Source organism: Thunnus maccoyii, chromosome 13 (genome assembly GCF_910596095.1).
Source record: "Thunnus maccoyii chromosome 13, fThuMac1.1, whole genome shotgun sequence".
Classification (NCBI taxonomy): Eukaryota; Metazoa; Chordata; class Actinopteri; order Scombriformes; family Scombridae; genus Thunnus; species Thunnus maccoyii.
The window spans coordinates 22,135,750-22,154,605 of NC_056545.1; the positions used below are offsets into that span (position 1 = coordinate 22,135,750).

Below are 18,856 nucleotides of genomic sequence, written 5' to 3' on the forward strand. Positions count from 1 at the left end.
TGCACGTGAGCAGGCGTGTGTAGTAGTGTGTAAATAGTCAATAATAGCCGACACTTGTCAGCCCTCTGCTCCGTACACACAAAGCCCGTGGTTGGGCCATTGTTGAACTCCGCCTCTACGCTACCCCCCCCGTAACTGGGCCTCTCAAGCAGAGATAATTATGCCTATTGTGCCCCTTGCACACGCAGACAACGTGCACACACGCACACACACACTTGTTTGTGCTAATTAACACACCCACCACGTGCCTACTCAACCTAACTGAGTAAAAGATGGCTGCCAGCACCCCATCTGTTCCTGCCCCGCTCTCAGTCGCTCTCAGCACATTGGGGCAAATGTGAGAGGGGCAAAAATATCCAGTGAAAGTGGAAGAAGCACAGACAGAGGTGAGTAAACTCATTTAGTTGCATTAGAAACTTGTTTTTAGACGTTAAAAATAAATATATTTCCATGTTATTTTGTCATTCCGTAGTTAGCTGCTCATTGTTAAGTTTATATGTTACTGCCATGTGTATATATACATTGTAGTGGCACTATCAGCTGCATGATTTAGTCTTTAATGTCTCCCACTAACCCCCACCCAATGCCCTGCTGTGTGCCACATGGGACAGAGGAGGGATGGGTGAGGGAGGGATGGTGTGAGACCAGTAGGGGGGCGGGGAGAGGGCGACAGTCGATGGGGTTATGTTCCATGAGCCCTGGGGACGCCACGTGCTCCCGGACCTCCTCTGTCACACCACGTCCTGAGCATAACAAGACAGCCGTCGCACAGCAGATCGGAGCAGAGCACAGCCTTAATGTTTCCCGATTTAATGTTTAATGAGCGCTCCGTATTCAGGCAGGTTCATGCAAAATCTGAAAATGGCTTTATTGTGTTTCTTTTGAGGGGGATGTGTGGGTGTGTGCGTGTAAGGGGCAGGCTTGTACATTTGCTCTTTCTAGAGGTGAATGTGTGTCTATGTGTCAGACCGGTGTTTACAAGAGTCTGCGGTGTCCCAGACAAGTGTATCTATTAATGTATTCCTGCTCTGAGTGCACAAGCACAGATTTACAAACAGACACCGTGTCCTCACACACCCCTGCTCTCCATGAGGTCCCTCTGCCTCTGTCACCTCTCTCCTCACTGCACCTGTGTGGAGCCTTATGACACTAACTTTTCAATTACTGAGAGGAAGCTGCAGTATATACATACTGTATGTGAAGCCTTATATATGTATATATATATGTACATAGCTTTGAATGATTCAGCATACTTTTTCAAAGCTTTGTTGCAAGTTCTAGTGTCTTTTTTTCACTGTTAAGTATATAACAAATGAAAAAAAAAAATGTGTTCTTATATTCAATTCATTAAAATTAAATTATTTGCTAATGTTGTACTGCAGATGATGAAGTTATGTAGTGGAGATCAAGTAATGAACTTAGATTAGTTACTGCAACTTGCTAAGTCCACTAATTGATGAACCCAACTGTAATTTTCCAAGTGTTTCCAATTAACCCCTGTGGTACTCTGTGTGTGTGTGTGTGTGTGTGTGTCTTTGCTGGACTGTCTGACTTCCAGCAGAGACCCCCGGGGCACAGGATTGATCAGTAATGTAGCCTGTAAGTGACCTCGCCACCCGGTGACACCCATTAGGATCCAAAATCACATTAAGGCCTGATAATGCAGCATTTAAACGCTGACGGGCTAACACAGGTTAAATCCAACCTTACTTTCACAACAGTGGCTACACTAGACCGATGTGATCAGATACACGTTTCCTTTAACAAACAGTGTCTGTTTTGCAACCTATATGAATGAAAAACATTTCTGTATCTTGTATAATTTGACCCTGAGGGAGCAGGAGATGGAGTGGAAGTTTAGAGTGAATAAGAAAATGAGAGGATAAGAGTAGAAAACAGTACAAAGAAAGAAAAACAGAGTATTTAGGGACAAGTAGCTGAAGTATTAATGTGTGTCATTTCTAATCTCATCCATACGCTGTAATTGTTTCCCATCTATTATTGCATTTTACTGGGTTTTATCACCATGTGTATCAAATTACTTTGTAAATATATAAACAAGACCAAACTATGTGGCAGGTGGATTAGATGGAGCATAGTTGGGCATCTTCTGTGGACCACCATGTGGCCGCAGCCATCTGCTGGTCCAGTCTCTATTCATCGGAGCCACTCATTAGCTTTCTGCTGGTTAGACTGACGGCTTCGATCTGCAAGCTGAACCCTCTCTGTGTCCCAGTGTTGTTTTTATTCCCGTCCATAAACCCTCCATCTCTCTGTCTCCGCTCCAGCTCTCCTCCTTCAGATCATTGCTCAGACTAGCAGGCCTCCATTGTCTCGTGAGGGTCACACATACACGCACACACGCACACACACACACACACACACACACACACACACACACACACACACACACACACACACACACACACACACAAGGCTTAACTACAGGGGTAGTATGGGACGGGGAAGAGAGAAGGAAATAGGTCAGTCTGCCTGCACCCCTCCCCTCCTAAACCCCCTCACTGTCCTGGCTGGACAGAAAAGTGGGGCAGGCAAGGGGACGGACACACACACACACACATAAGCGCACACATATACGGCTCCAGATGGGGAACATGTGTGTTTGACAAAATGGAACCTGTTGGGGTTCAGAGGGCATGGCCGCGTTGTGTTATGTCATCAACTCAACCTTCAGACCAGTATGTGATTGTGCTGCTGATCAGAGTCTGAACATAATGATTCCTCAGTGCGAAGGCAAAGGTATGAAGTAAAGATGAAGTACATGATTTAGATTTAGACTTTAAATTCAAAGTGGGCAGTCTGCTCAATTTTGTATTCTTAGTCTGTATTTAGAGGGAGAGGAGGGAGAACAGAAAGTAGAGAAAGACAGAGAAGGAGAAAGTGGAAGAAGACACAGGGAGGATGTGTGGCGGGATTCAGCCTCAGGTGGAGGACTTGCATCACTACCTTTTTTTTTCTTTTTCATTGTTATATACAGTAAGTACACAAATCAGACCTTGTTCATGCATCCCTTATTAGAACAGAGTCTTTTTTTAAAAAACTACACATAAAAAAAGTTTGTGATGTGACAAGGCCTGCCCTGAAACAGAATATTCAACAATGGATGAATGCTTTAACTTGCTGTTTGCAGTGTGTTTCAGCTGACGATGTCCCTCTTTATGAACAGAGTACCATTGAACATCACAGGCAGAGTATTTGTTACCACGGAGACAGCTAATGGAGATCTGAACAAAATAAGACATGTAAAAGAATTGTCTATCGCTCTTTGCAGAGTGATCAACTCACAAAAAAAGTGAGGGTATTTTCTTGCTTTCTGCCCAGTGCATGCTGGGATAGGCACCAGCCACACAGGACCCTGAACAACAACAAACAAGTAAGGAAAATGGTTGAATGAATATTTTTGAAAAAAAAAAAGGCATGTGGGGAAACTTTACACAAACATATATGGATTTACCTGCTCAAAAGCTGTCTGTGTTTCTTAAGTCGGGCATGAGAACACAAGAAACAATGACATGGCAAGACAGGTGACCACCCACTCACTCGCATGCTGAGAGCTTTCAGTCACAAAATCAATTTTAATTTTCACATCTTCATTAGACCAATCCAGACAGTCCTCTGCTGGCCAAGAAGGGGGGCAGAAAGGCAGAAAGAGAGTTTGACCGTTGATGTTAGAGAGATAGTTAACTGAAGAGTTGGAGATCAGCATCAATAACGTTTTGCTTTGGACTGTTTATATAACCTCATTATCTACTGTATATGGATATTCACTGTATGTGTCAGGGTTAGGGTGCATGTTTGCATATTGTTTGTGCATCCATGTGAGAGTGCAGTTACAATATTCTGATTCTTGTTGTTCTGCAGACGTTTCACAGAGAAGTTTTGCTGCTGATAGGTGGCTGCGTTGATTGGCTGTAAGGGTGATGAGGTCACAGTGTTGATTAGCGGGGAGGTCGGGGTCAAGGTCGAACACAACCTCACAGCGCGTGCTTGTTGTGTTTGTGTGTGCTGCCGCCGAATGCCGAGTTCAGTGAGCAGCTCATCATGTTCAACATCTGATCCTCACACTCACTGCTCATCAACTGACCTATATACCCCTAATTACACACAGCAGCCTCATATACACAGCAACACCCCGTACATAGAAACCATAAATACACACACGGAGGACTGGCGCATCCAAAGTAGAGCAACTGTATTTATGTTTGGGAATCATGGGAAGTCATCCTGCCACTGTGAACCAAACATGATAGGACGTAACGAGGCAGTGAGCCAATCAGAGGAAAGGTAAATAGAGAATCACTCTTGACTTTTAAGTGAAACAGCAAATCGGAAAAGAGAAATAATGAAAGACGTGTTCATTTAAAATGTGATTTGAAAACAACAAAGTTTAAAATCTCATTCAATAATTCACTGACAGAAATTTTTATGCAAGTTCAATTTAAATGTATTTAGATTTTTAAAAATAACATGAGAATAATATCTGATTAAAGTGAATTTAAAAATAGGGAGCTTTGTGAGTTTTTGTAGTAAAAGCCAGAATTGAAGTGGAGCACTGTTGGAGCAGAAAGACATAGAAAATTGATGTAATACATCAGAGTTTTGATACAAATTGTACCACAAGCATGTTTTAATAATTCCCACAAAAAACATAGTTTTTTTACTGTAGTAGCGATTTTAAAGCTCTTCTGTCAGGGTGGTAACTCAAACACAAATAACTGGAACACTAATAATTAATTTAGAAAATACACTGAAATGTCTGAAAATAACAAACTACTCTAACCTTGGTGCATGTGTATGTTTGACACAGTCTCCGTGTGTTTTGCATACATATAATATAAAACGCCATCTGCCAGGACCTGAGGCCATTCTTGCCCTACTACCCTCCTTGCTTCTCTTCCTTTGGTTCGTCTTCCCCTCTATCTCTCATCCCTCTTTCCTGCATTGTTATTTCAAGCATTTTGAATGTACAAATTGTTAAAGAACAATCATGCACACGTCTCAAACACACACACACACACACACACACACACACACACACACACAAACACACACATAATACTGTATATAATCACATAATAAAATACGCATAATGCATTTACAAACAGCAAGACAACACACGTAAGAGCTATAAACTATATATCTCCTTCTCTCTCTGTTACACTCACACACACTCACACACACAAATGAGGTTAATGAAGATGAATGTGAGGGCACAGTACTATTGACATCCAGTGTCTCTAATTGTGGCCATGTTCTTCAAGGACATGGTGGTAAGACAAGCGGGGAGAGGACAGGAATAGATCTGATGAGGAGAACTGTGGAATAGTCATGCGACGTAATGTCAATCACAATTAAATTCAAGATTTGACATTAAGGGGGAAAAAAATTGTATGTGATGAGATGTAAAAGTATTGATAGCAGAGAAGGAAATGTCTAAGAAAGGAAGAGGAAGACGGAGGGGAGTGAGGGAGGGAGGCTATTCAAGCAGGAAGGAAGGAGGAGGAGGAGGAGGAGGAGGAGGAGGGGGACCAGATCAGTGATCCAGAACAGTGAGCAGACAGAAGACATGAGTTAAGAGTTCGGTCAAACATAGAGCAGAGCGGTGCATCAGCCATCCACACGCGCGCACACACACACACACACACACACACACACAAAGAAGATAAAGACATACCCAAATCTTAAAATGCCAACCAATCGGCCAACCCCATGATGCTCCAAATTCATTCCTGTGGTGTCTTACCTGGGACGATGGAAACAGTGTCTCTCTCCCAGGACACGACACTGACGTACTCCTGCACGGCAGCGGGGATGAGGCACTTGAACACAGCTACGTTGCCCCGCATCGAGCGCTGGTCCGCCACCCGCACGGTGTAGGGCTCCCTGAAAACTACACAAACAAACACATGATGTTGGGGTTACTGATATGTCAGGCCAAATGATTTTCCTACCACTGAATAGCTGAAGCGTGATGACACAAATAAATTTTTTTTTATCATAGAAAAAGGTCAACTTTAAAGAAATTGTTGATGTGCACAAAACATCTCCCATCATCTAACCAGAAGATGTGCATGCGATCTCGCAGCAGTCCAGTGTTAATCCCGTTCTGACAAAAACAATAATCTACTCATGTTTACATCATCAAAAACAACACATTAACACTCCAGAGAAAAACACCCTTTCATCAGTTACCACAGCACTCCACATTTATTCAATGGAAATTATTGGCCTACTCTTGTGTATTGTTTGAACTCTTCTAATCCTGCCTCTGCTTTCACCACAAATGGCGCAAGCCGCCATTAAGCAGGATAATCATGGAAATTATTTTCTAGCTTTGGCATGACATCATCATGAGGCATTGATCTACTGTTTTTCTACAGAACCTGATATGGATACAACAGGGAGGAGCGCATTCAAAGTAAACTAAAAGGTTATTGGTGCTTCAGTTTATGCAGGTTCATGCAATATTTCACACTCTGTTGAATGAGCAGGGACTCATTAGCAAAATCACATGAAAGCTAGGACGTATCTGAAGGTTGCTAAGAAACTGGTTTGGAATCCCTTCCCTGGTAACAGACACGATGACAGCGTGCATACATTCCTGCTGCAAGAGGGAAACACATGCAAGTGCATGGAAATTTACATTTTCTTTAAACAGATGAGTAGAATAAAACAGATCTGTTGAGTTCTTTGAAATACTACAAAATGAGGCAGCTCTGATGTGAATGTGCTTAAACATTTGGACTGTCGTTGTTAGCAACGATGCAGTAAAGGTGATTCAAATAAAATCCCAGTTGAATCCCAGTTGAATCCCAAATTTGAACCCCTCAAAAAACATAACGTCCGCATCCTGTCTGACCGCTCCTTGTGCACCAGAGCTGCCGGGGCCCGACAGAGGCCGCTGGCTGCAGGATGTTTGGTTCATGCTAATCCCTCGTCTCCTGAGGCCAGGCTTTTGGGTCATGTGGGAATGAAGGCAGCAACCGGCTGGCATGCAGCTCAGGGTCCTGGCTCAAATCCTCAACTTGGCGCTAGTATTAGTATTAGAATGAATATGAGTATTAGTTCAGGTCGGTGTTGGGAGGCAGAATATGAAAACAGATGTTGATGGCAGGAGGGAAGGGGGAGGGACTGACTGGCCTGAATGAATGATGGGGAAGGGGGGGAGACAATAGATGCAGTGTAAATATCATCCAGCTGCAGCTTTACTTGATCTAAATGTTTGCTTGGTAAATTTTAGTTTCTTCATCATGTATCTCTGCTTGTTCTAGAGCTGGATGAACCCAAACCCCCAGACGTGCTATTTTACTTTAGATGAGGTCTGGCTTATTAAAGCAGCCTCACACTGTCTAATCAATGGAAAGCACCAATTAGGTTTGTTAATGAGAGATAATTAAAGAAGTGTGCTGTTGCTATATTTAGTCTGGCACAAGAGGACAGTTTGAAGAACGAGGGAGCAGGGAGGAGAAGGAGGACAGATGAGAGAATAAGATGGCAACAGAGGCAGCTTCTGGTCAAATTTTCCAAAAATAGACAACCTCCAATCTCTGCTAGTGTTTATTGACTATTTATTCTAATTGACTTCTGAAAATAATTCATTTCTTCTGTGGTTACCAAATAAATAACTTACAGCTCCAAGAAGAGTCCTGAGATATTTTTGTATGTACACTAACTGTATACTCAAAAAGGATTAGTTTATAAAATAAATAAATTATTAGATTAGCATATATTTCTATAAAAATGGTGGTCACTGAAGCTTAAGACTATATGTCCTTGTTTCTAAGTGTTGAATTAGTTTTCACTCCTTGCAAACCTTTAAAAGTCATTGTTTGACAAAAAAATCCAAGTGGCTGTCAAGTTCTTGGCGGCCTTTGTTCTACTGACCTTTTATAAAGTGAAGGACTGTCAACAAGGATGAGCCAGTAATGTGATATAACCTTTTTCCTCCTCATCTGATCTGAATTGGGTTATATCATCTAAAAATCACACAGGAGTTGCTACTTAACTCTAAGTACTTTAGGGGTTGTGTTTTGGATTTCATCCTTCCAGATGGTGCGCTGCCATGCCGTAGATGGAGTTAAAGGGGTTATGTCGGTGTAAAGCGCAGTGGTTCATCACCAGCTCAGTCAAATAGGTGTGAGAGAAGGTCCAGGCCTGGTGTAGTATGTGATGCAGATGTTCTCTCTGTAGACTGTGTTCTAGGTCAATCTGTGTTCAGGTCGAGATGGGCTATTTTAGGGCAGGTGATTCTGTGTGTGGGGTGTGGGTTGGGCTTTTTGCAGCTGCCAATCACATCTGCTCTACTTTATGCTTTCAGAACTGTCTCTTTTTGCTCTGTTCCTCATCATGTTGAGTCTCGTTTTGACCTTTTGCTCCACAACTCCTCTTTTCTATCTCCATCTCTCAGATCCTTCAGTCAATCTTTGCTCTAAGACCCCCTCCCTTCCTGCACTGTCGGACCAACTCACCAGCTTTGATGCGGATGTTGGGGCTGCGGATCTTGCCCGCCTGGTTTTCGGCAGTGCAGAAGTAGTCGTTGTCATGGATGTAGCTGTTGTAGGCGGAGGGCGAGAAGGGGTACAGTTGCAGGGTGCCATTGGCGTGCACGTGACGGATGTGGGGCACGTCGTAGATGTCGTCGCCGGTGGCCAGGTACCAGCGCAGTATGGCACTGGGGGTGCCCCCTGCTGGACAGGGCAGGGACACCCCCACCGAGCTGGAGTAGGTTACCCTCTGCAGGGAGGCATTCACAAAGTACAGCCTGGTAGAGCCCACATCCTCACTGTGTACTGCAGGGGCAAAACAGACAACACAACATCAGTGAACACACCAAGGTGAAGGTGAGAGGCCAACAACAAACACCTGTTAATGTTCCACGTCATATATGAATCAATGTACGCTAACACTGCTACTGAATCAAAGAGACTGGCGCCACATTGATGGGCGAAAGATGGACAGAGTGGGAATGTCCTTCAAATGTGTTCCAAAATAATCAAAACAAATGTATGTCAAATGTCCAGCTGCAAACATCAGTCATGTGATGCAGAAAGCCAGGGATTTGGGCTAAAGCTTGTGGTGGTTTAGGTGGATCGTTGGGGGAGGAGCCTGTTACCTCTGTACAGTGTGCACACATACACAAACAAAGAGCGAGAGAGAGAGAGAGAGATAGGGAGGGAACACGCTGATAGGTTATGTGATTGGAATTTCTATGCCAGACGCAGAGATTTAAGTCTATTTAATCTCCTTACATATTTAACACACACACACACACACACACACTCACACACATACACACACACTCACAAACACACACATACAGGAATGTTCTTCATTGGCACTCAGATTAAACACATACAGCTCCAGCAGAGAAGGGAGAGTGAGAGGGGAGAAAGGAAGAGGAGGAGGAGGAGGAGGAGGAGGAGGAGGGGAGTCTCTGAAATTTGGGGTCATTATAGAAAAGATTAGAGGAGAAATAAGTGGGGGGACACTGCTGACAGACAGATGTGGACGTTAACCACCTCTGAATCTCAATTATGTCATCTAATACATACACATCCCACCACATGTTCACCCCTGGTAATGTTCAGCACAGCACAGAAAGTCTTTAAAACATCATGGAAGATACTAACAGATACTGAGAGAATGAGGACTTTGATCCAAATTGGATAAAATTAGCACTCAAACTACTGTGGTAGTTATTTCTTTCTTTCTTTTTTAACAAAAAAAATAGATCAAATTGATTGAAATTGATTCAAAACAATGTCAACATTTAATGCATAAATATATGATATATGATATATATAATGATATAAATAAATGTAATTTTTCAGTGGCAGAATCTATAAAGTTTGAATATATTCATATTTAGATTAAGATGTAAGACTGTTTAAATTAAATTTTACAATTATATAAATGTTATCACTGACTTTAGTTGATGTCTGAAAACATTTTACTGACAAAGCTTCAGGTGTTTTGGTGGTTACAACAGGTTTTTTGTTGTTTTGCAGTGAGACAAGATGGTCTTTGTGCTTCTATACTTAATCCTCTCTGATGACATGTTTCCTAATGCCGATATAATCAACAGATATGATATAAAACTGTATATTTTGTCCTATGTTTTTGCAGTGAGTTTGCGCTACATTTACAAAACAGATCTGATCATTTCTTCTGTTCTGGAAACATTTTGTAAAAACTTGCATAAAAAAGTAATGAAAAGAACATAAAAGCTGAAGGTCTGAGGTTCTGTTACAACTCAGCACAAATTGCTTCCAAAATGTCATAAAATCTGTTATTTTGCATGGCAAAATGGATAACATAATAGGTTAAACACCTGCTGATTGTTAAGCTCACTTTAAATAACACCAACCAATCACAACTGCTCCTGTACTCAATGCACGAAACAGCCATCATGTCTTCTGACACAAAGGCACAGACATCTTATTCTGTGGATGCAACTTTCAATACTTAGATTGATCATTAAATTATGTGTCATTATTAACTACCTAGCAAAATGACTGTCCTGTTCAAGGAGCTTTGTTGCATAATTTTGAAAATTATATAATCATGCTATAAAGTTGAGGAAACTCAACTGGAGAAACGGAGTAACATCCTTGCATTCAAATTTTAAGGTATTAAGTTTGTTATATTGTTGTAGAGAAACACAAAGTCAATCAAATATGATTCTGACAGCAAAGACCCCTCTAAAGCACTAAAACCAAACACAAGAAAGTAACTATATAGGACTGTCCAGTGCACCCAAACATTTAGACTGTATGTGGACTTAGCATAAATGTGTGTTTATAAGGCTGTTCAGGCCATGCAACTTAAATGAAGTGTAGCTTAAAGCTATGAGTGATGTAGACAGAAAAACATTAGCAAATACAGCCTGGCAGAATCAATCATTGCCATCAACACTGTCACTGTTTTGGCACTAAGCTCATTGCACCACATCGAAGAAAAATGCAGCTATCTCTTCCATCCAGGGGGGTTAGTCAGTAATTCCAGCCTCTTTTCAAAGAAGTGTTAGTGCTGGACTAGAGATTGATAAAGCTGGGCAGCATGTTACAGATGGTATATGAAATGTGTCTGGCAGTCCGGTGGTGGGCTGAAAAAACCAGGTCAGACTCCCTCCCCTCTGCAGATTACTGATAATGGCCCCTGAGCATAAAGCCCATATTAAAGATTGCAATATCTATAATCTCCCAATGGGGGGACAGGACTAAAGTGGAGGAGTGAGGGGGTTACCCTGAGAGCTTGGGGTGGGGGGGGTGGGGGGAGCTGGGCAGCAGGAGAACCTCTCCAACAGTAGATTATATGGCCTGGGGGCTCGGACACTGGGGGGCTGGGGAGTACTGGGAACTGATGGAGCGGGAAGTGGAATAGAAAAGGGGATCAGAGCAAACTCCCACCACTCAGAGTCTGTCAAAACCAGGCGATCCACACATGCACTCACCCAACACACACACACATGCATACACACACAAACACATTCATCCACACACACACACACACACACTCCAAAAGCAGCTCTCGGCGCTCAGTCACACTGGGAGGAGACAGAGTGGGTTGCCATGGTGGCACTAGCACTTGAAAGCTGCGACTGAGTACAAAAACAATGCAACAATTTAACCTAACAACAGTGACCCACTGAACAATCTAAATTTAGAAACTTTAAGTCACCAAACCCCAGATTTTGCCACATTGTGTCACATATTTGCAGGTTGCAAAAAAAGCAGCTGAGGTGAGCAAAAGTGTTTAAATGGCATAAAGGTGGAAACGGAGCGCATAGGCTGCCTACATAAAAATTGTATGCAAATAGTGTTCATACAGTATAGAAAGAATTGTGTGTCAATGACTGACATGCCAGCGGTGGCTGAGCGAGTCAGTGATTGGATGAAAGACTGCTGTTTAAGTTAGGTGTGGTCAGAAACAGCGTCATTAGTGCATCACATTGGGTTCACTCATAAACTCAATAATCCTGCTTTGTGCCGGCCTGGCGGAGTTTCCACCCCATTTAAAACCAACAGAAACATCACACACCACCACCTGTGCCAACCTGCATTGACAGTTTGTGTGGCAAGAAAACAAAATGCCACCTTTTACCGACAGTGAGGTAAACAACAGAGACTGCATCGTCAGCACATCTTTCTCATGGCTAAATCCAAATGGGACTTTAATGTCTTTGTCAAAGGTATGAAATTAATGTTAGGTCACTCGACCTATCACACAGATGTACATTAGAAAAACTCATCCTCAGTGTTACAACAGCTACCTCTGACTGTTTGATCCTCAGCTAGGTCAATGTCAAACCTGCCACCTCACAAACACACACATCCATTGAGCCATTATACCATTTACACCACAAGTACATTAGATCGAGGAACTATTCCCCAGGTGTCTGCACGTTAGATGGTCATAGATAAGGTTAGATGCTGGACCAAACAGAGCAATTTATCAGTAACTTCAGGCTTAATTCATGGTTATTCAATTTAACAGTGCCTTGAACATATTGTTTTTTATTACATTAAAGTTTAATTTCCTAAAGTTAGCTTCTTGCTTGATAAACATTAGGAAAAAAGGGAAAGATATGTGTCAATTACAGTCTTGAAAGTGACAAGGACACACAAGGACTGTTATACAGTCTTATGTGAGCTTATGGCAGGTGGGTTAAAGTTGGGTCAGATTCCATTAGAAATACAAAGAAACCTGCAAATAGGCTTTAACAATGTGAGACAACAATATCCCATGCCCCTTGTCTATTTTGGGGTCACAAACTTTCTCAGCTGTGTGTGTCCATGAGGATCTGACCCTAGCAGCGTGTAGACAGTCTACACGCTGATCGCAGTATTGAAGAAAGCTGTGGGGGTTCCTGCGTTGCTGCTGCAGCTCACCTGCACCCAGGAGGCTTCATCAACCTCGTTCAGACACAGAGCCAGAGAGGAAAACCAAGCCCTCACTTGGAAGGTGTTGGAGCACTGACGGCGCCGCTGGAGCTAAAGCTTAGCCTGTCAGAACTGCAGCCACTATTTTATACATCCTGCCAGAGAGCCATGCATGAATATGTATGTCAGAGAGGCAGAAGTCATAACCTATGCAAGGTTTCATCATGCATAATGCAGCTGATCTACGCCTCTCCAGGATGTGAGTGTGCACGGGAGTGTACACACACACACACACACACACACACACACACACACACATACACACGACACTCACAACTGTATTGTGATGAGGAGGTAAACAAACCCAGAACCCCCAATGTTTCACACATTCTCACACCCAGAGCTGCCTGTGCCCAACCACAGGCATAATACTGTCTCATGTTCTTCTTCTTCTTCTACTTTTCTCAACCACTTCATTCCAATTACTTCTTTTGGTAAAACAATTTTCACAGCATGTCAACTTTATTTGATTTAATGATAGAAATTGCTGCATTTTGTAAAGGTCAAAAGTAGAAAGCAGAGATGCAACGTGCACATCAGCCGTGTGATCTGTCAAAAAACGCCTTCTACCTCTCCCTCCTCTCCTTGAGCGCTTTCTGTTTTGGAAACAGCTTCATTTCCAAACAGATTGTAAGTGTCTTGAACTTCACTTTCTTCCTGCTCTGCCATCTCTCCATCTCTCATCCTTCAGGTGTTTTTGGGAGAGACTTCCAAAGTTGTGTTTTTGATACGGGGGCACGAGGATTGAAATGGTGTGTGGAAACATAAAGCAGCAGAGGAGGAAGTGGGAGGAGACGCACTGTAAGAAGGGGTGTGAATTGAATATTGGTGGGCTGCGGGGAGATAAAGATAGGTGTAAGCTTATGGATAATCCTCAGGGGTCTGGCATAAGTAGGTGGTTGGTGGGTGGAGAAGTAGGGGGGAAGGTTGTTCGGGTTACATCTAATCAACGAAGGGGTATCGCCGCTCCCCACCCACTGTCTTTCTGTACACCCTGTCCCCAACAATCTGCTACCCACCCCACCCACCACCAACCCCCTGTGGCCTGTGCTGTGTCAGTAAAAAAAAAAAAAAGAAAAAAAGTGTGCTACTTCAGCAGTCCCCTGGGACCTGCTCCCCCTCACATCAAAGCAGCCAGTTTCTCTCTTAATGTGAATATCAAATCTGTGGATCACAAGTCCCAGCACAGTCTGCATAAACTGCCCCTCCCCCAACCTTTAATTCTGCCTAGTGATGAGGGAGAGAGAGGGAGGGGAGTTACTGCGAGAGGAAGCGATGGAGGGAGGGAGAGATGGAGAGAGAGATGGAGATAGAGATAGAGAGAGAGAGAGAGATCCAACAAAAACAACTACTTGCTTCAGAGATTTGACATTTGCCGAATGCACCCTCCTTCCGAAAATGTGCAGCCCCAGCATCCAATAAAATTTGGAGGGGGTCTGACTCAATTTAGCATCAGTGTGGTGATACAGAGTTCTTGCTGGAAAAAAAAAAATCACGGTAGTGTTCATTTGCATCTTTTTTTTTGTTGTTGTTGTTTTTAAATGATAAATTCTTAGTCGTAATCTCGTCGGGATTTGTAATAGATTTTTGGACGAATGGGAGAGCAGGGATGCCAGTGACAGAGCTGTGACATCCAATTGGTGAGCTGGGAAGTGCAATGAGCTCCGTTTCCCTGCTGACAGCCTCACACCAGCACACTTTTACCCACCATTTGGCATCAACACTGATTAAAATTTGACTGCAGATATTTTTTATTTGTTAGGTTGTGAAGGATAAATGACATTTGTGTTGCTGAATTATAACAGCAACACAGCAACAGCCAGTTTTGGGAGCTAAAAGTGTTGAGGATGTAAATCAGGTTGTTTGATGAAACATCAGACCTTGACATGTTATTTTAAAAAATGTCCAGGAACAATCAGTTAATAAGATTTTTTTTTTAATTCAAAATATTTGTTGGAGGACATTTCTCCCTTTTAAAATAAACCAGAATCATATATTCTAGGACCAAATTACAACCAAGACCACACTATAAGCTCAGTATGTCTGCTTTAATGGCCTTTAAGATGGATGTTTTTTGCATTTATGAATGTAAAATTAAATAATACCAGATTTGAGCTGGCAAAAAATGAAGACCTGCACCCTGTCTGAGTAATGATTGGCACCCCTGTGGACCACACAGCTCTGTCATTGAGTGGTGCCTATAGCTCACATTGCAGTTTTAATTGTGCAGCCTTGCAAAGGCAGCACAGGGAATTGGAGTGAGGAAGGAGGGGGGGGAGGAGGGGGGGATTTTTGCATATTTCTATTTGTAGGGGGTGAACAGTGGAGAGGACAAGAGTGTGCCAGGGTGAGAGATCACCTTATTGCTTTACAGGCTTCGAATTGTTGAACATATATTATTATTTTTTTGTTTAATTGATCACGTTTTAAACGGAGCCTCAAAGGCCTACAGCAGGCCTGTGTGTGTTAAATTTGATTTTATTCGCTGCTAATTAATCCACATTTACAATAAATACAATCTGCGAATTTGAACACAAATAGAATTATAGGCAAAAGATAAAAACAAATTTTTGTTTTCAAATTACCAATTAAAAAACACGATAAAACCCTCCTTTAATTGGGTATAATACTTCAAATTACTGAAACATTACAGACATTGTGCTCTAATAGGGTAACTGTTATTATCCTTCAAGCAATTTTCAAAAGATGCGTTAATTAGCCTACACCCGGACTGCCTGCTAAACCTGACGGTCTCTGACATAATTTAGCAACATTTTTATGTGTTGTGTGTGTGTTGTGATCATTTTGTCTGTATTTTTTCGGTGTGAAGTCTCGTGAATAAATGAAGTGAACTTACTCTTCAGTTTCTGCGGAAATAACACCCAAAGTGTTCAACATTTTACAGCAAAACCGACAGGGGTGTCCCCGTCACTTCCCCTCCTCTGCGCGCGCCGCCACGCACACATACACACAAGCAGTGGAGCACGCGCCGGCACGCGCGCGGACACGTCCGCGGGGTCCAGGTGCGCTATTAGTGAGGAACATGACCGGGCAAGTCTATAATCTGCACCCACGCCCCTGGAGTTTCTCATTTGGTGAAATAAATTTGCGCATATTAATATGATTGCGCTTAACACAGAGAGGCTCTGAAGTCACAGCTTTTCAGCTGAATAATTGAGATAAATCAACGGCAAACATTTGACAAATGTAGTGAATTTAAGAGTTGAGTAAAACACAACATAAACAAAAAAACACGAGCAGCACATATGTGGCTAATTGCTCATTTATATTCGCCGACATTTAATGTGAGAAAATAACAGAAATTAAAATTTAATTGAATTAATAGCCAGTTTTGATCCACTGCAGGCTGTTTGCATCGAGAACAGTCAGAGTCCTACATCCAGTGAATTCTCCATATCCCAGAGTTTTTGGATAAATAAATTTGCACCTTACAAGGCCTGTGCTAATGAAGACAAAACAATATGTAAACATGGCTCCAAACAGGCAGGCGACACAAAGGCCTAGAAAATGCTCTCATGTGGAGATAGTTTTGAATTTCTGTTATTTTCGACGCAGATTTGTCCAGGATTATTATAATGCACTGTAATAGCTGAAGATCAACTTTGCAATAGGGTCAGGGATTTACTGCATATACTGAACAAAGAAAAAAAAAAAATCAATTTAAACAAACAGACATCCCTTTGCATTTATACATTAAATTAAACAAAAGACAAAAACGAAAAGAGCAATAAGGAAGACAAATCTGAAGGCACTAATTATGGCCTTTATGTGGGTGTAGACCTATTAAACTAATAAGGCCGTTGTGGAGAGAAAAAAAAGGCCTTTTATTGGTTAACCAATTTAATATGGCAACAATTTGTCATCACACGGACAAAATAAAAAGAATTAGAAACCCTCAAAATCTCATCCTAAAAAATGAGAGCATCTCTGTGGAGAGGAGCGCTTGTGCCAAATACAGTCCATCAAAACAGCTGCAATTAGCAAAGGCTACACAATCAAGAGCAATCCAAACATCAAAAATCACAAGCACACCCCTTAAAAACTTTACAGGAGTGGTGGATTTTGAAGAGAATTTGTTCTGATTTTGTAAAGCAATTCATATAATTGCACGTTTCACCTGTTTTCATTTCTCTCTCACCCTCCCTCTGTATTTGCACCTCATTCTCCCTATTCAGCCATTTTACATATTCATAACTGGAGTTGGTAATGCGAAAACAATCCGTGCTATCAGCACCATCCGAGGCATCACGGGCCGCAGCATAAAACCGCAAAAGTCAGGCACAAAAACCACTTTATACCTTTACTTCCACAATATTTCTACCTGTTCAACTGCGGAGGTTTTATAAATGTTGATTTAAAGAACAATTTCCCCTAAATTCCTAATTACAAGGCATGCGGTGATACATCAAAGCACAAGCCACCCTTATCATTCACAGCGACAAATTAGTATCAGCTTCGATTAATTATCACTTTTCATTCAACTTAAAAACAGTAAGACTCAAGCACACAGTGTACAGGGTGTCATATTCAAAGCCTTTTTTCCTCTTACCTTCTTGGAGAGAGTACAGCAGGAGTAAAGTTACAAGCCACATGCCATAAATAGCAGGTATATTTTTCAGGAATATTTGGCAATCCTGGCAAGTGTGAGGCGCGGTTTTTTGGCCAGGTGGGTCTCCGTGCTGGACTGGCGACTGTGCTCCCCGGAGGTCTCTCCAGCCCTGCTGCCCCGCTAAGCATGGAGGGGAAATGAGAGGAGCCTCAGCCCCGCCCATGTCCCCTCCTCTCTTCCCAAGACTACCGTGCATACAAATCCATCCTCCCTATACACTAATCAAACACCGCGGAACGATGGGTCACAGCAAAGCAGAGGGTTGATATGAGCTGAACAGTGGGATTTTGGTCCATTTGTGTCCAAATTGCCAGTTTGTGTGAGCGGTGGAACTGCGCAGACAGATCTCTTGGCACCTTGGAGAGCGCACCCACCTGTGCGCCCCAGATGACCGCGTTTCTTTGCGCAATATAGACCTACAAAAGCCGCTCAGGCTGTCGTGAAGACTCTAAAAAATGTATACATGTCTTTTCCTCTTGAGTTTGGGCATTAATCACAGGGACGTGGAGCTACACCACAGAGTACAACTGTTTTTTCTTTGTCTTTCGGAGCCATGAAACGTGCGTAGACATTTGCGCACAGAAATGCACTGCGGATAGAGAGGAGGAGAGAGAAAGAGAGTAGCGGGGTGTGGGGCACGACACTTTCCACACAGCAGGCACAAAACACAGCAGGTAAATAACACCTAATTATAAAAGGTTTCAGTGAACCCTTAAAAGAATATTGAGCAACTTTCCAAGCGGCTATTTCCCCTCATTCACTCTGCTCTCTGCTGCGCCAGATGTGAAAAGCTCCACTGCATAAGCATAAATTAATGGAGGACGGTAAGTGGCAGGCAGGACACTCCCAGTTCATCGAATATTTAAAGTGACTGTGGATGCCGGTGGCGGATCTGGAAAGTGACCCTCTGCTGCAACAGACGCTTCAGATCCAACTGTCCTGCACAAACCTCCGGCCGCAGAAAGGTTGAACAATTAAAATTATTATAAGAAGACATTAAAGTTAATTCAGTGTAATTCTGAGTTAAAGGTTGACTGATTGGTAAGTTAAATTTGCAGAGGAGAGCCTGCACAATCAGAGAAAACAGAATGCCACTGGTGCGTCTTCAGGAAAAATTATTAAGTATTATTAGGCTATTAAGTGTAGGAATAAGTTGTTTTAACATTTAAATACAGACATGTATAGACCTCAGACATATTAACACTCCACACAACAGGCCCTGAGGCCGGCAAGTATGTGGACAGATCAGATACTTTTGCAAGGG

General features: G+C 42.5%; 1 protein-coding gene across 2 annotated transcripts in view; it reads right to left on the bottom strand.

Annotated features, from left to right (window-relative positions):
* Nucleotides 1–17,961, bottom strand: part of LOC121909666 (Down syndrome cell adhesion molecule-like protein 1 homolog) — a 51,903-nt gene extending 33,942 nt beyond the window's left edge. Inside the window, exons 1-3 of one of the 2 annotated variants that reach the window (XM_042430221.1) lie at nt 17,533–17,929; nt 8,490–8,810; nt 5,765–5,911 (exon numbers count right to left, since the gene is read on the bottom strand). In XM_042430221.1, the coding sequence (XP_042286155.1) occupies nt 5,765–5,911; nt 8,490–8,810; nt 17,533–17,788 (724 nt within the window). In that variant the 5' untranslated portion in view covers nt 17,789–17,929. Of the gene's footprint in view, nt 1–5,764; nt 5,912–8,489; nt 8,811–17,532 lie in introns of both variants that reach the window. The other variant, XM_042430222.1, reaches the window with a different exon arrangement.
* Nucleotides 17,962–18,856: the final 895 nt, after the last annotated feature.